Source organism: Martes martes (genome assembly GCF_963455335.1).
Source record: "Martes martes genome assembly, chromosome: 17".
Lineage (NCBI taxonomy): Eukaryota > Metazoa > Chordata > Mammalia > Carnivora > Mustelidae > Martes > Martes martes.
In genome coordinates this window covers 50,648,892-50,670,352 of record NC_137905.1, presented here as the reverse complement: position 1 = coordinate 50,670,352, position 21,461 = coordinate 50,648,892, and the positions used below count along the sequence as shown (strand labels likewise).

The 21,461-nt window shown below is 56.5% G+C and overlaps 1 protein-coding gene across 1 annotated transcript in view; it reads left to right on the top strand.

Moving 5' to 3' along the window:
* Window positions 1–21,461, top strand: part of LIG1 (DNA ligase 1) — a 38,301-nt gene that overhangs the window by 3,687 nt on the left and 13,153 nt on the right. The window contains exons 2-16 of the mRNA XM_080828073.1: window positions 3,062–3,132; window positions 4,634–4,723; window positions 5,233–5,368; window positions 7,148–7,274; window positions 9,992–10,087; window positions 11,435–11,536; window positions 12,426–12,545; window positions 12,713–12,788; window positions 15,451–15,531; window positions 15,746–15,802; window positions 18,353–18,525; window positions 18,933–19,099; window positions 19,476–19,552; window positions 20,378–20,469; window positions 20,677–20,776. Of these exons, the coding sequence (XP_080684199.1) occupies window positions 3,116–3,132; window positions 4,634–4,723; window positions 5,233–5,368; window positions 7,148–7,274; window positions 9,992–10,087; window positions 11,435–11,536; window positions 12,426–12,545; window positions 12,713–12,788; window positions 15,451–15,531; window positions 15,746–15,802; window positions 18,353–18,525; window positions 18,933–19,099; window positions 19,476–19,552; window positions 20,378–20,469; window positions 20,677–20,776 (1,511 nt within the window). The 5' untranslated portion in view covers window positions 3,062–3,115. The remainder of the gene's footprint in view (window positions 1–3,061; window positions 3,133–4,633; window positions 4,724–5,232; window positions 5,369–7,147; window positions 7,275–9,991; window positions 10,088–11,434; window positions 11,537–12,425; window positions 12,546–12,712; window positions 12,789–15,450; window positions 15,532–15,745; window positions 15,803–18,352; window positions 18,526–18,932; window positions 19,100–19,475; window positions 19,553–20,377; window positions 20,470–20,676; window positions 20,777–21,461) is intronic.

Genomic DNA, 21,461 nt, shown 5'->3' with positions numbered 1-21,461 from the left:
ATCTAGATGTCAGTGCTGAAAGCCAGCAGGATGTGCCCTTGAGTTTAGAGGGCTAGCGACGACTGCCAGAGTGACACGGTTGGGGGCCATGACAGAGTACATCGAAGCCATCCAATTGGATGAGATCTTCAAGGGGGCAGGTATAAACGGGACAGAGAAGGGGCTAAAGATTGGGCCTGGGGGCGTAGCAACAGTTAGAAAGGGGTGCCTGGGGGCTCAGTGGGTTAAGCTTCTGCCTTCGGGTGAGGTCACGATCCCAGAGTCCTGGGATCGAGCCCCACATTGGGCTTCTGCTCAGCAGGGAGTCTGCTTCTCCCTCCACTCCTCACCCGGCTCGTGCTCTCTCTCTCTAATAAATAAAATCTTTTAAAAGTCTTTAAAATAATAATAAAAAAGAAAGTTAGCTGCCATCTTAGCTCTCTGTCGCTATTGTACCAGCTCCCCCCTTACAAGCTCTGTGATTCCAAGTATCTTTCTGTGCCTCCGTCTCCTCGATGGCGACATGGGGATAAAATTAGAAGATGTTTGCTTGGATTATTGGGAGGTATTGGGTAACGTGATCGTTTTGCACTGGGTGTCTCAACAGCCCCAAGATCTAAGGGCCACCTGCCACCCCTTCAATCCCAATACAGGGGGACCCCTGCCCTCCTCACCCTCAAGAATTGGTAGTGGTTGGGGTGCCTGGGTGGCTCAGTGGGTTAAGCCTCTGCTTCAGCTCAGGTCATGATCTCAGGGTCCTGGGATCGAGCTGCGCATCGGGCTCTCTGCTCAGCGGGCTCAGAGGGCTCATCCTCCTCTCTGCCTGCCTCTCTGCCTACTTGTGATCTCTCTCTGTGTGTCAAATAAATAAATAAAAATCTTAAAAAAAAAAAAAAGAATTGGTAGCGGTTAAGGACATGGACTTGGGAGCTGGACACCTGTCTTCAGATCCTGGCTTCACAACCCTTTAGGCTGTGTGGCCTTGAGCAAATCACTTGACCTCTCTGCTTCCTTTGCCTCCTTCGTAAAATCAGGATAATAACAAATTGTAGATTTTGTGGGAATTAATTCATATAAAGGCTGGTTCCTAGGAAGCACCCCAGTTAATAAAGTTAAATTTTTTTTTTACAGAAAATAAGTGAAAAAAAAATCCAGGTTTTACATAGATACTGTTGACATTTCAAAGGCGGTTATGGAGGATGTCTGAAGTCTGGGAAATAGTTTTTGGAGGAGATGGGAGGGAACAGACCTGGCGCCCTAGCTCCGGAGCTCCCAGTCTGATTGGAAAGATGAACTGTGACGTCATCAGGAGAGCACAGGGTCAGCACAATATGTGTGAGAAGAGAAGTACTAGTTAACCGCCCCAGGAGGTCAGGAAATGGAGTTTCTTCTAGCAGGTGCCCAGGGGAGGCTTCTAGACATCCATCCAGTGCTCAGATCTGCACAGGAGGGGACTGGCTGCTGGGGGCTGGGGAGGGACTCACAAGAGGGAGCTTGGAGGAAGGGGGTAGGAGGCTGGATCATAAAATTTGAACAGTTATGTGGGGTCTGGATTTACTGTTTGTTTTAATTGAATGGATAAGAAATATGCAGGGTTTAGAATAAAATCGGGATAGAGCTATGTGGTGACCGGTCTCATTCCTACCCCTACTCCCAGTCACCTTACGTGCCCCCCCGACCACTTCTGTTGGCTTCCTGATTATCCGTCCAGAGTTTCTGTTCGGCACACAAAAGCAGGACCAAAGAATAGATCGGTTTCTATTTTCTCCTGTCTTACAAAATCAGTAGCATATTACGTCCGCTGTTCTGCCTTCTTTTTTATTTATTATTAGTTTCAAATGTGACTTCAAATACCTAGAACGTCTTTCTGTAGCAGGACATACAAAGAGAGAATGTCTTCATTCTACCTTTCTTTCTTTCTTTCCTTCTTTTTTTTTTTTTTTTTTTTACTTTTTATTCTGAAAGGATTACATAGACTTACCGGAAGTTATAAAAAGAGTACACACCTATCTTCCCCCAGTGGTGACATCTTATATAACCGTAGTCCAGTATCAAAACCAGGAAGCCGGGCCCTGAGCTAGACCACAGAGCTGGTTCAGCTGTGTCTGTGTGTGCACACACGCGTGCGCGGTTTGAACCCGTGTATAGATCTGTGTAACCATCACCGCAGTCGGGATATGGAGCAGTTCTGTCCCCACAGAGGCTCTCGCTGTGCTGCCCCATTATAGCTGACCACCCCCCCCCATCTTTTGTCCCTAAGCTCTGACCACCCCCGATCTCTTCTCCATCCTAAGTTTTGTCATTTGGAGAACGTTCCATAAATGGAATCGTACAGTACGTAACTTTCTGAGATCTGCGTCATGTTTTTTGCTCCTCGTTCCTGGTAAGAATATCCCTTAGAAACTGCTCAGCAGCTGGTCTATATACACCAGAGGGTATAATTTAATGGGCTGCCGTGTTTCAGAGTTGTTTGAGGATATTATGTAATCACCTAAAAACAGTTTTTTAATGATCTTTTTTTTGGGACAAGATTTATTTATTCATTTTTACAGAGAGAGAGAGCGCGCGCGCGCGTGCACGCACAAGCCGGGGAGCAGTGGGAGAGAGAGAAGGAGAAGCAGGCTCCCCAACTGAGCAGAGAGCCCAACGCAGGGCTCGATCCCAGGACCCTGGGATCTTGACCTGAGCCGAAGGCAGACGCTTAACCGACTGAGCCACCCGGGTGCCCCAGTTTTTTTCTAATCTTAAAACTTAACTCCTTCCCAAAAAAAAACAAACAAAACTAGGAAAAAAAGATATCCGTAGGCCTTCATTGTGCCTCCCTATTAGACGAGAAGCAGGCTCCATATGGTCAAGGGGGCTTCTTACCTTGTTCTGACTTGGGACTTTTTCTTCGCTTGTAAATCTTGGCAGCAAATCAGTTTGGTCCATGAAAATGGGAGTTTCTTGTCAGTGAGGAAACTCCTGTTTCTGATTTTGTGGATTTTTTTTTCTTTCTTTTTCTCTCTGAAAGAAGGAGGGTTGCGTGTTTTGATCTGTGCTCCACCAGTAGTCTCACCAAGGATCTGGATTTCTGTTTCAGGAGCAGCGGCTGGAGAACAGGACGAGGAGAGGAGAGGGAGAATTCTGGCCCATCATGCAGCGAAGTATCATGTGAGAACCACCCTCGCCCCCGCCCCACCGCCTTACAAGCGCTGAGATCTCTGTTTCTCTGTTTCTGTGCCTTTTCTTGGAAGAACACAAGTTAGTCTCCAAAGCGGAATTTCCGGAAGCCGAGCAGTGCAGAACGTGGGGCATGGGATCGGGAGGATGGGTGGCGCCACCAGAGGGTTTTAGCTGGAGGCTCAGAAACACTGACCCAGTGGTTTGCAGTGGGTGGTTTGGCCCCCCCGCCCAGGGGACAGCCAGGTGTGTCTGGAGCCGTTCTTGGTTGTCACAACCAGGGGGAGAAGGGGCCTTGTTGATGAGCGTAGGGGCTGGGCATGGTTGCTGCTGACAGCCCCCCACAACGCAGAATGATCTGGCCCGAAACATCAGTGGTGTCCGGAGTGGGAAAGCCTGTCCTGCAAGCTGGCTTCAGGAAAACCAGACAGGGAGTTACATGGCTTGTATAGTTGAAACCTTCCAGAATTAATGACCTCGGCCTTTGGAATTTGAGAGGGTATCCAGATAGGATGGTGGAGGGGCTGCTCCTAGAAGGAGGGGATGGATTCCAGACCTGGACACCAACACCCCCTCTTTGCCCCAACCAAGACCTGGGAGGTCACAGATCACAGGCTGAGTTTTTCTCACGTGATGACGAGTCTGGGCATAGTCTGTCCTGGGCTGACGGTGCCTTTCATGGCTTTTTTGCCCCTGGCTGGGCTGGGCTGGGCTTGATCGGTTGATTGACTGACCGACCACTCGTTTGTGTTAATTTTGGACCAGTTTTAAACGTGCAGAAAAGTAGCAATTGTAGGGCCCGTTCCTGGAACCTGGCACCCGGCTTCCGCCGTTGACGTCTTGTGGCCTATTGGTCACAGTGAGGGACCAGCATTGTTGCGTTCCTTTTAACCACACTCCACACTTTATTCCGATCTCCCCAGTGTACCTTCTAATGCTGTTCTCTGTTCAGGACCCGGCTCGGAGTACTGTGTTGCGTTTCGTTGTCGTGCCGCCTCGGTTCCCTGGGGTGGTTCTGGGCGACAGTTTCTCAGACTCTGTTTGTCAGGATACCTACAGACGGTCCCCCAATGTGTCTGATGTTGTTCTCATAACTAGACGGGGGTCACAGCCAGCGAACAAGGTAGCCTCTCGTCCCCTCATAGTAGGGGTGCAGAATATCCCCGGGTCAGGAGAGTGTGGGTGAGGCCTCTCCACCTTACCCTTCTGTGGTCCCTCATCAGTGCTCAGTTCTCTGGAAGTCAGCGCTCGGGCTGGCCAGTCTCAAGCGGAGGGACAATACCTTGCTTTAATGATTTTTTCCAGCACCCTTTGCACCTCCAGACCTTTTCTGTTTAGTTATTTAACAGCTGCCTCTTCTGCGGGGTCAACCCCTTGAGGGTGGGGACTTGCTGTCTTTGTCTCCACCGACTCCCCAGTGCAGAGAGGCTTTGGCACATCAGAAGCGCTTACCTGATTCTTCCCATTTCCCCCTCCTTCTGTGCTCCTCCAGGTCATTTTTCTACCCCAAGAAGGAGGGCAAAGTGAAAAAGCCAGAGAAGGAGACCTCCAACAGCGTCAGAGAGACGGAGCCGCCTCCAAAGTACGTAATGGGACAAGGACATGGTGAACTTGTTCCTTTATAAGTCAGGACTCCCTTGGCTCTAAGCGTGTCAAACTCAGCTCAGAATGTCTGGGAGTCCTGAAGGGAATTTTTTGACTTCAGTAATTGGGACATCGAAAGGTATAGATCTGGCTTCAGGCACAGCTGCATCCAGGGCCTCAGCCTTGTCAAAGCGAGTTGGCAAGTCCAAGTTCCGGGAGTAAGACAACTGTGGGCAGGCATTCAGGAGCAAGGTGCATGCATCAGTCCTATCCCTTCCACTGTCTCGGTCAGGACCCATCACATGGCTGGTCCCAGCTCAGTAGAGGCTGGGAAGGATAGTCTCGAGCAGTGGATGGACGATTAAGAGTGTATGCCAAGGAGCGCCTAGAAAAAGCTCATGGGATGCTTGAAAGAAAAGGAAAGGAATGGGACCTGGTGGAGGGGCTGGAACATTCGGGAAGGACCCCCTCTGCCTGCCAGAACACTCGCATTCTCCCACCTTCCAGGGTGGCACTGAAGGAGTGGAATGGAGAGGTGCCTGAGAGCGATTCGCCGGTGAAGAGGCCGGGGCGGAAGGTGGCCCGGGTTCTGGGCAGCGAAGGGGAGGAGGAAGATGAGGCCCTCACGCCCTCCAAAGGCCAGGTAGGTCCCCACCAGCCTGCCCATCGTGACCGAAAGAAGCCATCGTTCCCAACAGCCTTTGACGCGGAGTGTAGCCCAGCTGCTCAGGCGCTCACGCCCCAGGAGGTGGACGAGTGGAGCGGCCGTGGCCTGGAGCAGATGGACAGCCTGGTCTGCGCGGTTCCGACTCCACCTGCGCCCCGTGGCCTGGGGCAGGCTCCTGGCCTTGGGCTTCAGCCGCCTCACCTGTACCGTACGCCCCCCCCGGGAGCACCTACTGTTCGGGGTGACTGTGAGCAGGAAGAGTCCACCTGTGGTTCTGAGAGCAATGCATGAGCCAGAGTTAGGGCTCAGAGACCCATCCCGTCTCTCCTGTTGTCAGAGGGCTTTTCACCTTTTCCAGAGACATTGGCTTGCTTCCTTCCCTTGCTCCGAAGTTGGCTGGTGGGCAGCCGATTGGTGACCTTAATTCTCTCTGTAGCCTTAATTGCCCTTTGCCACATAACCGAATATATTCATGGGTTCCAGGGACGAGAAGGGGCCATTTTTAGGAGGTTGGACTTTTCCCTGTGGCCGCTAGGGATGTGTGGAATAGTTTTGAGCAGGAGAGGGACAGGGGTGGCTCTGGGTCCTGAGCAGCCTTCCCAACATCCCTTTGGGGCCTCCACCCATCAGGGTCCAAATAGAGAGAAACCACATGAGTGATTTGAGCAGAGAGAGTTTAAGACAAAGAATTACCAACTAGGTATGCAGTTCTCAAGCGGGTCACTGCAGGGGCGAAAGAGAACTGGAAGGCATCATGGAGGTGGCAGCTGGGTGGGCAGCTGCCGCCCTGGGAGCTGTGGCGCTGACAGTGAGACCTTCAGATGCCGGCTGGCACCTGCTGGGCTCTCTGAGCTTCCAGGTGGTGCCCTGAGGGCCCGGTTAGATCTTTGTGACAGGCGCTGGGCGGTGAGCGATGGCATCCACGGGGCATCACGTTGCAGGCCCCGTGAGTGCTGGAAATGCTGTAAATGGGATCCTCCTGACGCAGGCCCCTCTCACGCCCTGTTGTGCTGCTGCCTGCCCTGGAGCTTTCTGCCAGAACGGGAAAGGGGTTTGCGGAGTCCCAGCCTCATGAGGGGGAGTGGACGGGTTAGGCGTGGAGCTGAGGGACTGTCCCTTAATAACGGGCAGAGGGCCCTGTAAGATGAGTTAGGGATTGAAACTAACATGCAAATGACGGGCTCGAACAAGGTAGGAATTTATTTCTCCTTCTAATGAGCACGAAAAGTCCAGGATTAGCATGGCAGTCTCTCGGCGTCAGAGACGCAGGCTGCTTCTGTACCATTACTTTTGTCCTAGATGCCTTTGTCCAAGCGAATGTCCATTTTCGGCCAGTGAGAAGAGCAGGGCTTTCCACAGGAAGTGTACACCCTCATCCCTTGTATTGCATTGTGTAGAAGGCTCCTGGCCGTGCCTAGCTGCAAGGGAGGCTGGGAGGTGTAGTTCTCAGGCTCTGGGCCGCCCCTAGCTACAGGGGAGGCGGTGAAATGGGGTTTTTAGTTGGGCCATTATACGTTTAGCTAAAAATCAAAAGTTCTGTTACTTTAGAAAAAAAGAGAGTTGTTATTGTTGTCCAGGATGGGGACAGTCTGGCGCCACGAAATTCCACAGGAGGGTAAGGAGGCCAAGGCCCGGGTTAAGAGAAGAGGAGCCCTGAACTAGGACAGGGAACTCTCTACCCCCAACTGGAAAAGGACAAGGAGGTAGCTACTCCTTCCTCCCCTCACTCTAGAATTGTTTTTTCTTGCTTTCCAGAAGCCTGCCCCGGGCTCTCCACAAGTCTCCCCTCCCAGCCCTGTCACATTTCCCGAGAGCAGCCCTTCCCTCTCCGGCTCCTCTCCTGTGGACATCTCCCCAGCAGGGATCCCGAAGCGGCGGACGGGTGAGGACACACAGGCCCCTGCCCCCTTCCCTTGCCTGTCTTTGTCCCTGCAAGGATTTCTGCACCAGGCGGCCAGCCTCGTGACGGCTCCGATCTTAGCGCTGTGGCTGAGAGCGTGGCTTCGCCATCCACTGACTGTGTGACCTTGGGTAAATGACTTACCTTCTCAGAAATCAAAGCAAATCTCCATTACTTTATCTGTAAAACAGGGATGATAATAATGACAGCATTTATCATGCGGAGATTAAGAGGAAATATGCGGAAACTACTTGGACCTGGGCCCGGCCCATAGCGAGTGTTCAGGAAGCATTGCTTATTGTAACCGCCCGGTACGGGCCGTGAGGGAGGCAGCGCGGCTCACTGTGGGAGCACAGTGAAGAGGGAGACTTGCAGAAGAGAGATTCACCCAGCCGAGCCCTGGAGGACAAGGAAGAGGGTTAATGGCAGAAGGAAGTAGACATCGAGAAGGCCCTTCAGGGCACTGATGGCTTGGTGTGTTGGTGCTTAGCGCACCGGGTTGGGGACCCCCAGCGAGGACACTGGAGAAGGTCCATGGAAAGCCAGCCTGAGGGAATGGCACCTCTGTCCCCCGAGGGATCGGGAGTGTTTGTACGGGGTGGGGAGGCACCGGTAAGAGACCCCCACGTGATGCTCGGTGACAGATGTGGCAGGTGCGGCCGAGGGACCGAATGTTCAGTGCTGCAGCATTTTTGTTAAATGTAAGTGTGCAGGCGGATGCCAGATTGAGTCACTGAGGACTCTCAGGCACGTTTAGAATGTCTTGGGTGTGTAAATCTTCAGCTGTAAATTCTATGAAATCCTAACACAGATCCGCTGTCTTTGAGAAAAATTTAGCACCCAGTTGAGATGTGCTGAAGGTAACTTGGGCTTCGAAGACAGCACGGAAAAGAGAGCGTTCATTATTTTAACATTGAAAACACAACATGTTGGAGTTATAGTGTTTTTGGATACATTGGGTTATATAAACTGTGTTATTAAAACGAAGCGTTATCTGGATTTTTTTTCTTTTCTCAGTATAGCTCTTGGCAAGTTTAAGATCAGGTCTTTGGCTCACCGTCTATTTCCATAGGGTGGTGCTAGTATGAGAAACAGCACACCTGGGGGCACCCGGCAGGCTCTGTCAGAAGAGCACACAGCTCTTGATCTCGGGGTTGTGAGTTCGAGCCCCACGTTGGGCAGAGAGATTACTTAAAATTTTTAAAAAATATATACATAACACAGCTGAAATTAAGAGATGGTACATGAATTACACTTGCATAAAAAACTTAAAATAAGTTTTTTTGGATTACAAAAAAGAAAAGGAGTCTCAAGGGGTAGGAGCACAGAGCGGGTAACACCTGAGCTGAGCCATGGAAGGTGGGGTAGCGCTGACTGGGCTGAGGCAGGGCTGGTGGGGGAGCGGGGCAGCCGTGGGCAGCCTGCAGAGCTGAGCCACATGGCACTCAGGCGGTGGCACATGCTGGCCTGTTTCTGGGGGATGGAGTGCAGTTTGGGGAGCAGGGCGACTTTGAGGACAGTGTGTGGCGGGACGGAGGGTGGGGCTGGCCCCCGTGGGGCCTCACGTGCTAGGCCAGGAGCCCAGGTTTCATCCTGGGGGTACTGGGGTACCACAGGAGGGCTGCAGAACAGGGGGAGGAGCTCATCGTGAAATAGCCAAGTGGCCCAGGGCGTGCTGGAAGCTCAGGGCTGACCCTGAGATTGGTCCTGGGGACAGGGGGGTGTCGGGGAATTCTTTTTAGAGGAAAGGACTTCTGCACTCTGGCGTGGAGGGCCCCCGAACAGCAAGTGCCAGGGCCCAGAGTTGTGTTTGGGAACGGCAGGACTTCAGCCGTGCTGGGAATGCAGGTTTGCGGGGTGTGGGAAGAGTTAGAAGGTCAGCTGGAGAGAGGTGAGGTCGCATAGCAGCAGAGGACTTGCTTCTGGAATGGGGGTGTGGGGAAACACGGCCGGCTTTCTGAGCAAGGGGGGACAGTGCCAGGGGCAGCTGATAGTAGACCGCTCTGTGACCGTGCAAGGGAGCCACCAGGTCCAAGAGACCAGGGGCAAGGGGACCAGTGACAGTAAAAAGGCCATAGCCTCAGTGAGTTCCTCACCATGCGTGAGCACCTTGCTTAGAAGCCTCTAGAAGCACTCTCTGGAGCTCTGAACAAGCGTTCAGGCACAGGGCATGTCTTTGGGGCGTGCGGAGAGCACGACGGTGAGTGATTCGGGGAAGGGGACACGGGCAGCAGAAGACGGATGTTCAGGGCGGCTACTGCATTTACGTGCCAGGTCCCATCCGTCACGAGCAAGGGCCCCTGTCAGGGCCTGTTGCTTGCCTGCCGCATGCGGACTTCTGAGGCCCTGGAAGAGCCATCCGAGATACACATGCTGATGGCAGATTCCGGGGTGCCGTTGGGCCCCAAGGACAGCCACTAGAATCGGCGCAGTGCTGGGCCAAACATGTCCTAGCATCACTTACACTCGGGGATTGTTTCCATCCTGCGCATGCGGGAGGTGGAGGCAGAGATTAAGTAACCTGCTCAGGGTCACACAGCCAGGAAGCAGCAGAGCTTAAACGAGGAAGCATGCCTGGGGCAGAAGGGGAGGGGGCCCTTCTCAGGGGACCCTATCACGGAGGCCTGAGCTCATTGGGTCGGGGTGGGGGGGTAGACGGGCCCACAAGGTCAGTCACACTGAGCCCTTTGTCTTCCCAGCTCGGAAGCAGCTGCCTAAGCGGACAATCCAGGATGTCCTGGAGGAGCAGGCCAAGGGCGAGGACAGAGAGGCCAAGAGGAAGAAGGAGGGAGAAGGTGAGGCACCAGGAGGAGGGAGGGCGAGAGAGTTGGAGAGTGCGCAGTGGGGAATCTGGAAGGGTGGGGGCCTCTCCCAGAGGCCAGGCTGTGAGGATCCCCGATCTGATGTCCGTGTCCCTGAATCCGGATGTGGCCGTCAGAAGCCCACACACCAACGCAGGCATTTGGGTGACAAGAGCGTTGTGAAATGCAGTCATTTGGGCCACTTTAATTTAGGATTCATTCATAGGCAGTTTCCCATTTTTTATCCTCTGTTTTTCTGTTTGTGTTGACGGAGAATATTTTCCTCTCCACGACTTCCTTGTTCTTAGAAACGTGACCAGGAGGCAGAGATCCCCAGCCTCGCAACAGCACCCTTAGTGTCTTAGTAAATTGTTGACGGCCCCCCGGGGCCAGCACCTCAACGGTTCCATTTATTAAGTAGCTGTGTCCAGACCACTGTTGATGTTCTAGAAACTTGGGCGTTTGAGAAAAAGGCGCTTGTGAAAGGAAAAGTACTGCTCTTTGTTTCATCCTTAAAAGAATCACAGTGAGTTTCTAACACAGGATGTGTCCTGCTCTCCACACAATTGCCCAGACTTTGGAATCCCTCGTCCCCCGTTCACAGTGGTTTTTGTGCAGCCCGGAGAGGTAGCCCAGCCTTGCGGACAGGTGAGGGCAGGAGCCACAAGGCCTCCGGGGGCTAAGGACGCTGAAAAATGAAAGACCTCGAGCTAGTAGTTTCCGCCGTGACCAGCAGGTGTCACCAGAGTCCCCTGGAACCGGAAACTGAACCACTGGTCTTGTGGGGCCCGTGTGTAGCCTTGACCTCTGCCAGTGTTTGTTCACCAAAAACTCCTCGTTAGGCTCCCTGTCTCTTAGTCCGTATCCACCCTTACTGTAAATTGTGCATTTTTAGCCAGTGTCAGTGTCTGGGGCCATGGGAGGACCGATAGCTGCTTGGTTTTTCACAAGTTCACATACACAGTGCGTATTGTTATCCTAGAAGTATGGGTTTTTTTTCCAGTTTAAAACATTTTTCATTTTTACCTACATCAAGTTATCTTGTACATTTCGAACTCTTCCCAGCTGTATCTTGCGGTGAATAATTTTAGACGTTGGTAAGAAGACACTGGCTGGCCGTGTCCGTCTCTGGCTGCCTGGGCACTCATACACGGGGTTTGGATTCCGTGGACGCCCCACCATGCCTGGGGCTGGGCAGGAGCAGGCTCACACCTCCCATCGCTTTACAGTCATGCTGGATGGGGACAGGAGCAAAAGGAGGCAAGACGTCTCGGGAGTTGAAATGTCCCTGGGGGTCAGAATAATCCTTTTTTTGCCGTGTGCGTTTTCTGTTATCCAAAGCTGAGACCCCACCAGAAAGCCTCACAGAGCCTGAAGTGACCCAAAAGAAAGAAGCAGAAGAAGAGGACCAGCCTGTGACGTCCCCTGAGCACCCAGAGACCTGTGAGTTTCCAGTCCCCCGGTGGCCCCGGCTCTCTGGTTTTGGATCAGATATCTTACAAGACCAGTTTATTTTCTTTTTTAAAAGATTTTTTTTTTATTTGAGAGAGAAAGAGAGCACAATCTGGGTGAGGGGCAGAGGGAGAAGCAGATTCTCCTTTGAGCAGGGAGCCCTATGCAGGACTCGATCCCAGGACCAGGACCCTGGGATCATGACCTGAGCTGAAGGCAGACGCTTAACTGACTAAGCCACACAGGTGCCTCCCTGAGGCCAGTTAATTTTAAGTAAGACTCAAAAGTGTTGTTAAAATGCAAATTCTAAGGGAATCAGAGGTTTTATTGCCATCGTTGTTTTTATGGATAAAATCCGTGCCCCGCCCCGCCCCATGCACATGGGAAAGAAGAGCCAGTCATCCCCCAACATAATGCTTGTATTTTCGAGAAATCACAGGTACTAAACGTTACTAACCGAGGGGTAGTTGATGAAGTTAGCCCAGCGGAGCTGCAGGGTTTTTGAGGTTCCAGCTCCAGCTGGGTGCCTGGGAGCCTCCTGTGTGTGACACAGCCCCGTGGGGACATTTTGAGGATGCGGACCGTACCCGATTTCCTGCCAACTGCAGCAGAAGCGGGAGCATTTTCTTCCCACTGAGATCATGCTGGGATTTCTTTTTAAACCGCTGTCTGTAAAGTCTCCGGTCTCAGGCCAGACGCTAGGGAGAACTCTGTTACTACTGACGGAAAGGCATCAGACCCAAGGGGCTCAGCACTTACGCACAGAAAGGAAAGGGGCAGAACCGAGGGTGTTTTCTGTCCGTGGAGTCAGAACGCCGTGGGTGACCGGCGAAGTCCCGGGGTGAACGTTGGCATCCCCAACCGATGTCTCTCGCTTTAGTGGCAGAGTCCCCGCCGGACAGCGCCTCGGAGCCTGAGGCGGCCGGGAAGCAGGAGGCTCGGGAGGAGGACCCGGCCAAGCCGCCCCCCAGAGCTCCCAAGACGGTCAGCAGCTTCTTCGGTGAGCGTCTGCCGCCCCTCGGCTCCCGGCCGCGCGGGGAGGAGGCAGGCGGGCCTTTCCCCAGAGCGCGCCCCGCCCCGTGGAAGGTCTGACCCCCGACTCCTGGCTTCACGGGCCGGTGGGGGCTCTCAGGAGGGGGACCGACAGTTGCCTGACTTCATTCCCAGCCCCCCGGAAACCGGCGACCAAGAAAGAAGGGAAAGAGGAGGGACCCGGCACTCCAAGACAGGAGGAGGCCAAGGGGTGAGTCCGTGTCGGCTGTCGAGGGGGGAGGACGGGGCGCTAAGGGGAGGCCCGCGGTGGGTCCGGATTCTGCTGATGGGAATCCTCTTACCAAGGAGACCAATGAGCACCCGAAATTCTTGCAGCTCGAACCATCGGTGATTACAGTTGATTATTCCAATGACAGTGTTTTGGGCATCCTTAATGTCATTTTTGTGCCCCAGTTGAGACATTACTGGGGAGACTGAAAGGTGCTGTGTCAGCATGTGGCGTCACTGGGGAGACCGAAAGGCGCTGTGTCAGCATGTGACGTCACTCTGCGAACCGTCGGCTCCTTTTCTCGAACACCAACTGTGCGTTGTGTACAGGATAGTTTCTTTTAGGCTCTGTTACTTCCCCTCTGCCCTACTCCTGTGGAGGAAGAGGAGAGGGTATTTTAGCCATTTTACGGACATTGGAATACTTGACCCCGAGGGGTTAGGTTGGCTTCCCCGGGTCACACAGGGAGGCGGTGGGGCAGGGCTGGGCCTGGGACTCGGGTCCCCCCGAATCCCGGGTCTGGGCTTTCCCTGGCTTCTGCCCCATCTTGCCTCCAGGGTATGTGCCTGTGCTTACGTGTCTACGACTAAGTTTCTCTGACAAAATCAGCGTCCTGCTACACGCAAAGCTTTCTGTCTTGCTTTTTATTTCATGGGATTTGGTGGCCATTTCTCTTACCCCATTCCCAGCCCAATCACTTGTCCATCTCTGATGGCTGCCTAAAGGAGACTGACACACCTTCAGGACCTCCAGCCTCCTCACCTCAGAAATGGGGACATTCTGGTGACAGAAAGCACACCTTTGATCCACTCTTAACTGTGGGCTGGACACCAGGCGGCGTGCCTTCTCTATCCTGACGCTTTGAATCCCCCCAGCACCACTGTGTGTAGATTCTGCCAGTCTCCCCATTTCACAGACGGGAAGGGTGAGGTGTTGGAGCAGGACGGTACTCTGGGTGGTTAGAAAGCCCAGCTCCACCCGCGCCGGCTGTGTGACCTCAGGGAAGTGACGTAGCCTTTCTGGGCCAGTTTCCTCCTGAGGGTTCAAAACATTTGACTAGGGTCTGGCCATGGTCAAGTTCAGCAAGTTGTAGCTGCTGCTGTTGTTAGTGTTGTTATGAATTTACTATTAGTGCCTCACTTATGTCCCAAAGGAGAAGTGTACCCCAGTTGAAATTCCTGGTTGTGGAATTATTTATTTATTTATTTATTTTATTTGGGTAAGAGAGAGCACACACAAGCAGTGGGGAGAGCCGGGGAGGAAGCAGACTCCCCACTGAGCAGGGAGCCCAACGCAGGACTCAATCCTAGGACGCTGAGATCATGACCTGAGCCAAAGGCAGACGCCCAACCCCCTGAACCACCCAGGCACCCCCTCGCTGCGGAATTCCTTAACCACAGTACTCTGGTGTCTCGTAATAACAGCGGGCTCGCCAGGACGGCTACCACTTAGGAAAGGCTGAATGTGTCCAGCTCCCTGTGCATAGCCCTGCACACGCCCAGTCCAGCTCGGCCACCCACAGTCTGTGCGTCGGGATCAGCCTCAAGAGCTTGAAAACTTCCCGAGGCTTCTCCGATCCTCCTGGGCCTCCCCTGCATAGCTATAGGCCCGAGGCTGGGGAGTCCGTGTTGTTCTAAAAAGGCTCCCCACAGAGTGCTCCAAGGAGGGGGAATGCCTGCCATTGTGTCTTCTGTCACCTTCCTGATGGCACACGGGTGGTAGGGACTCCCAGGAGCTGCGTTGGACAGAGGTCGACAGTGTGGCCCGGAGAGAGGAGGTTGCTCCCTTGGGGTGACACGGCTGCTCAGTGATGGCACGGGGATGTGAGCCCAGAGGCGTCAGACTGCAGGGGCTGGAGCGCAGGGCTCCCGGCAGGGCTGGCATGCGGCATTTCCAGGGGCGATCGTGGTAGCGAGAGGTTCAGCATGCCGTCTCCAGGGCCGTGCTGCTTGCTAGCCGTGTGTGAGCTCCTCAAGCACTTGCCTGGGAAACAGGGTTAGAAGAGTCCCTGGTGTAGCTGGGAGCTAATAGGCAGGCGCCCTGAGCACCGTGCCTGGCACTTCGAGATACCTCGGGACGGCACCCTTCTGTTCTTGCCGTTCCATTAGGAGAGAGTGAGGGAGGGCTTGGATGGGAGGCCCGAAGAGGTCTCTGGCCTCTTAGAATGGCCCCCAGAAACCAGGCAGATCATGTTGCTCCATTTCAGCCGCACCGACCCCTTTCCCGTTTCTCAAACACGTCACGTGCGTCTCTGCCTCAGGGCCTTTGCACTTGCTGTTTCCCCCCTGCTGGGAGTGCTCTTCTCCCTGATACCCACTCTGCTCACTTCTCATGTCATTCTGCCCAAATGTCTCCTTCTCCAGCCTTCCATTGGCACCTTCCATCCTGCCTTCCCCCAGCGTGGTTTTATTGTGGTTTTGGAAATTTTTTTGATGTTAAAATTATTTGTTTCTATGTTTTGGGGTTTTTTCCCCCGACTCCCTGGCTAGAATGTGAGCTCTAGATTTGCTGACTTTGTTTTCATTCCCTTCTGTACCCTCATGCCTAGAGCAGTGTCTGGCACATAGTAGGTGCTCAGAAAACACTAGCTGGAGGAATGGCTTCTCTTTGACCCGGGTGTCTAATCTCCCTGTTGCCTCCACAGACCCCCGGACCCCCCCAGCTACAATCCTGCCAAGAACAACTACCATCCCATCGACGATGCGTGCTGGAAGCCAGGCCAGAAGTGAGGCTCCCCCCCTGCCCCCAGCAGTCCCTCTGCCTCTCCCTGTCACCGGGCGCATCTCCCCAGAGGCCTCCATTGGAGGAAGCCGTCAGACCTCTCAAGTTCCCATCCTGGGGACACAGGCAACCACCCCAACGGCGGGGGGAGGCAGGTGGACAGACAGATGGATGGCGTGGGTTATACATGCCACCCTGTATCTCTCTTCGTTCCCCAGGGTTCCTTACCTGGCTGTGGCCCGGACCTTTGAGAAGATTGAGGAAGTTTCTGCTCGGTAACTCGTCAGGCCCACCTGGGCGGGCAGGGGCAGGTGGGGTGGTGACTCACGCTGCGCGGTCCCTTCTGCCTCTGCGCTTTCCGCTTCACCCTCCCGCCCGCTCCCCTGGAGTGGCTCCAGGGCCTCATGGGCCACCGGCCCAGAGGGCTGTACTTCTGTTTCTTTCTGTGGGTCAGAAGGAGCCGTGAACGTGAGCCCAGGTTCCGGGATGGGGAAGCCGCCTCCTCCTGATGGCAGGAACTTAATCTCCCCTGGGCAGGGAGAAGTAACCATAGCCTCGCTGACTGTCTTGCCATCAGTGTGAGGAGGTCCGGGTCTGGATTCTAGTGGGAACCCCAGTCCTGGCGAGTGCTAGTCGGGCTGCTGGCGCACTGGGCTGCCCGGCCCCGGCCCTCCCCCTTCTTCACCAGGCCCCCAGTCCCCGGCCCCCCCGGCTCTCAGTCCCAGGTATCTAGTCAGTGTCATCAGGGCCCCCCCGCCCCCGCCATCCTGGTTCCTACCTGCACATCAGCCTTGTTTCCAAAAGATCCTTCCGCATTGGTCTAAGTAGGTCTCGGCCCTTTTAATCTGGCTCCGTGGGATTCCTTCCTCTTTCACTTCTCAGATATGAGCGGAGCATTTAGGCTGTTCCCAGCACTTTGTTCTCACACACGTGTGTCTCTGCGAACACAGGAGGGACGTCCTCTGAGACGGAAGCCCCACGGTGGAATTGTAGGGCCCGGAGGGCGCAGGAAGGGCCTTGAGCTGCAGACTTGTGGGCTGCGGCAGCGGGAGGGCCTGGTTAGCCCGAGCCCTGCCCAGGGTGGGCACACGGGTCTGGGAGTGAGCCCAGTTCCGCTGCCTCCTGGCTGTGTTACCGTGGGCTGGTGGCCTGACCTCTCCGAGCTTCGGTCTCTTCACGAGGCACGTGCAACTCGTCCATCTCGCCGTTGCACGGAGATCCATGGAGCGAAGAGTCGCACAGCTGGCTGTTCGGTGGCCAGAGACACTGTCCAGTGTTCCTGCATTCAGAACCATGGGTGACTGTCCAAACCCCAGACACCCTAGTTGGAGGGTTTTATAATTTTATTTTTAATCTTCTTGAAATAGTTTGAAACTTAGAGAAAAACTGCAGACACAGCATCACCAGTCCCCCTGGACCCTGCGCCAGCGGCCCCCGACGCCAGCCCCTTCCACCAGCACGGGGCTGTGGCTGAGACCAGGACGTTCGCGTCAGCGCGGACTGTGAAGTGACGCCCAGACTTCACTTGGGTTTTGCCAGTTTCCCCTTTTGCATTGTCCTTGCCAGGCCAGGACCCGCCCCGGACCCTGACCCCTACCCACGGCGTGTCCTCCCCTGTGGCCACCAGTCTGATTCCTGGTTACGCGGCTCCAGGGCCGTCTGCCAGGCGCCTCCCACTCCACGCTTGCCACCTTCCCCTTTGCAGTGAGCTGGTGTCCCGTGGGGCTTCCCTTTGCGCCTGTGCAACGGTCCCGTTTCTCCTCAGACTCGAGCCACTGGTGTTAGCATCCATAGAGTGTCCTTGGGCCGGCGAAACAGATCGCCATCGCCTGGGGGCTGAAAACACAGAAGCGTGTCCTCTCGCGGTTCAGGAGGCCCAAAGGCCAAGATCAAGGGGTGGGCAGGGCTGGTTCGTCCTGGAGGCACTCGGGGGAAACCTGACCCGTGCCTCCCGCAGCTGATGGTGGCTGCGGGCATCCGTGGCCAGCGGCCAGCGTCACTCCAGTCCCTGCCTCCGATTCCACGGGCTCTTTTTCTCTGTGTGTCTTCTTGTGGGTTTTATACGGACACTTCTGCCGGATTGAGGGCCCACCCATCTGCCATGATCTCATCTTGACCCTGACCTCAGTTACACCTGCTAAGCCCCTCTTTCTAAGTAAGGTCCTGTCCTGAGGCTCCGGCGGCCCTCCGTCTGGGTCATGCTCTTGGTCTGCCCCGCGCTGCTTTGCGTTTCTCTCTCTCGTGCCTCCCCCGTGTGTTCACTGGGCCGCTTCTGTAAGGGAGACTTAGCTTCCCTTTCCGGTGAGGCCTTCTCAGCCGCAAACGCAGACCTTTGCACAGAGGCCACGAGCCACGCAGAAACGGGGTTTTTCTCTTTGAGCCGGCAGCCGGCGCGGGGGTGGGAAGCGCGGGTCCTCGGGCAGCCGGCCTCAGCTCCCGTCTCCGCCTGGTTCTCACTGGCTCTGTGACCTTGGCCGAGTTACGTGATCTCTCTGGGCCTTGGCTGCTTCCTCTGTAAAGCGGGGGTAATATCAGTATCTCCCTTGTGGCTGGGCCGTGAGTGTTCAGTGAGTACCCTCCTCCCCCCACCCCATCTGGCATCTCAAAAGTGCCCCCTCCCCCCCAGCAACCGCTGCTCCTCTGGATGGCTGTCCCCATCTTGGTCGTAAGCATGGCATGGGCTCACCCTGTCCCCAGCACCTGTGGTACCACCTTCTGGACTGGAGCTCCTCCTCTTCTCCTTTCCCGGGCTCCTTTCTACCTGCCCCCAGCTTTGACCCCAGAATGCCAGGAGGTCACACCTCTGCCCCCCTCCCCCCACCCAGGCTCCGGATGGTAGAGACGCTGAGCAACTTGCTGCGTTCTGTGGTGGCCCTGTCCCCTCCAGACCTCCTCCCCGTCCTCTACCTCAGCCTCAACCGCCTCGGGCCGCCCCAGCAGGGCCTGGAGCTTGGCGTTGGTGACGGCGTCCTCCTCAAGGCAGTGGCCCAGGCCACGGGTAAGCAGGGGGTGTGGTGGCAGTTCCAGCGTTGGGGAGGGGGCTCCGAGGAAGAGGGTGCAGAGGTGAGGAGGAGGTGAGAGACGGCTCTGAAGGTGGGGAGAGGGGCCGACCGGACAAGACGGGTGCAGTCGGGGGAGCGTGGGGCACTGGTCCAGGTGTGGGAGGCTGGGCGGCATGGGGCAGGGTGTGGGGGTGGCGGGAGGGGCTGGGAAGATAGGCGTGCAGAGGGAGCGGGGTGAGGGCACTAGGACCAAGGCCCGGGGCCCAGGGACACGGCAGAGCCTAGAGGGCCAGGGGGAGATGTGGGGAGACCACGAGCGGGGGCCAGGCCGGGTGTGAGCAGAGAAGACCCAAGACAGACAGCCCTGTGCGTCGCCCTTACCACGGGTTCCCTCCACCCCCAGGGCGGCAGCTGGAGTCTGTCAAGGCCGAGGCGGCCGAGAAGGGTGACGTGGGGCTGGTGGCGGAGAGCAGCCGCAGCACCCAGAGACTCGTGCTGCCCCCGCCCGCTCTCACCGCCGCCGGAGTCTTCACCAAGTTCCGAGACATCGCCCGGCTGGCCGGCAGCGCTGTGAGTGGGGCAGGCTGGCCCTCCGCGCGCAGACCCTCTGCCCTTCCCCTGGGGGCCCCGGAGGCACGCGTGTGGCCAGGGGGCTTCCGGTCACGCTCTCTGGGGCTGGGTCGCTTTGGGCCTGCTTGTGGGGCCGGGGGTCTCCTGCCACGATCCCGGCACCTGCTCCGCAGCTGCCACGTGACCCCACAGCGGACAGTATGTGCTTGCTCGGGGGAGGGAGGGAGGGGGGCTGGAGCCGGCTTTTCTTAGCACCTCCCGGGACGATGGGAAGTGGGAGTGGGGAAACAGCCAGGGCCTATTCTGGGGGGCCAGCCAGGAGGAGGTGTGGGCCCCTGCCTTCGCCCCAGCCACTGACTGCTCCACCGGCCTTCAGTCCACAGCCAAGAAGATGGACGTCATCAAAGGCCTATTTGTCGCCTGCCGCCACTCAGAAGCCCGATACATCGCCAGGTAGGCATGGGCCTGGGAGGCTGGGCGAGACGGCTGGAGGGAAAGACCAGCTGTGGGAGTCCCACTGGGACCCCGACCGCCCTCACACTGGGCCCTGAGGGGCTGGACTGGGAACACGGGGTACCTTTCCCTGGGCAGCTCCCCTCCTCAAGGCCTGGGGCTCGTGGCCAAGCAGTGCCGGGGTTGATGAGCGTTGCCTGCCTTGGCCTCGGCGGAAGCTGTACAGCACTGGGGCCGGGCGGTGGCCGTGCAGGTGGAAACAAAATCATGGGTCGCCCCCATCACGGAGCGTTTCTCAGGGGCCCGATGCCGGGTGTGGTTCCTCCCCGAGGTGCGCCCAGCCAGGCCCTGTCACCCTCAGCCAGGTCTACAGATGGGGAGGCGGAGGCCCGGGGGCGGTAGGCCTCGCGCCGGAGGGCAGTGCCTCAGAGCCAGGCCTGTGCGGGGGGCAGGCTGTTGAGTAGCACGCTCTGGGCCCCTCTGGGGAGGCCCTGTCCTGCTTCCCAGCCCACTGTGTCCTGGCTCACCCGCCCCGAGCCTCACTGAAATTCCCCTTTGAAAGGCAAAGACGCCACGGGATCCCTGGTTCTGCCTAGAGAAGGCCAGCGGCCACGGCTGTTAGGGGCTGGCCTCTGTTTCCTCGTCTGCTCAGTGGGACTGTGTGATCCCTCGGGTCCCTTCTGGCCCTGAAGGTGGTTCAGGTTTCGAGGAGAGGGTTACAGAGAGTTGAGGTGGGGGAGATGGGAGGAGGCAGGGGCAGGGGGTGGAGGGCAAGACAGCAAGGGTGGCCACAAGCCCACTCCCCCTCTCCTGCTGTCTCCCCAGAGCCCTGAGCGGACGGCTGCGCCTCGGGCTAGCAGAGCAGTCGGTGCTGGCTGCCCTCGCCCAGGCCGTGAGCCTCACACCCCCTGGCCAAGGTGAGGCCCCGTGGTCTGTCTCCGCACCCAGCACCTGAGTCAACCGGGTAGCCCTCCTTTCCCCGAAGTCCCTGCGCCCCTGCTCCTCTCCAGGCTCCTTCCCTGGCTGCCTTGTTTCTGTTCCTTGTTTCCCCCACCGCCTGCTATGCCCCCAGGGTAGCCGAAGGGTCAGCCATCCCAAAGGCTCAGCTGGTGGTCTGTTCTCAGAATTCCCCCCGGGCATTGTGGATGCTGGAAAGGGCAGGACAGCAGAGGCTCGAAAGACATGGCTGGAGGAGCAGGGCATGATCTTGAAGCAGACATTCTGGTGAGATCCGGGGCTGTGGACATAGTGGGAGGGTGGCGGGAGCCAGAGGGGCAGCGGGCTCAGCACAGAGGGCCACGTGTGATGTGGCAGGCGCCAGTGACTATCGTGGGGCGGGTGACAGAGCAGGGGTAGTGATCCAGACAAGATTGGTGCCGGGCATGAGGTGGGGGACCGTGATTAGGACCAGGGACATGGGAACGGGGAGCAGGGACGGGGTGCTGGCCGCAGCTGCGTGCAGCAGACATCTGAGAGCTCCCAGTGAGACCGCACATGCGCAGAGGCCTAGAGAACCAGAGCAGGGCTAGTGACTGATGCGGAGTGAGGGGTTAGGACATCCACGGGGTGACAGCGAGGGCTCCAGGGAGGGGGGACTTGGCCACAGCGAAGCGGTGAGTGCCCAGAGAGAGTGTCAGCGGCAGGAGGGCCCAGGAGCTTTTCTGCAGATGCCCTTGGGGCGCCTGGCAACCCTCTGCCATCCCACCCAGGGCCAGGGCAGCGGTCTCCACTCTGCCCACGGGGAGGATCTACAAACTGGGGCTCCCCGGCCTTCCCCCAGCCAGCTCCGTCAGACTCTCGGGAGGCAGGGCCTGGCCTTGGAGAAATTTCTTAATCCATCCTTGAGGGGTTCTAACGTGTAGCTCAGGTAGAGGGCCCCTGGTCTCCTGGTGACAGGGAGGGGTGACGG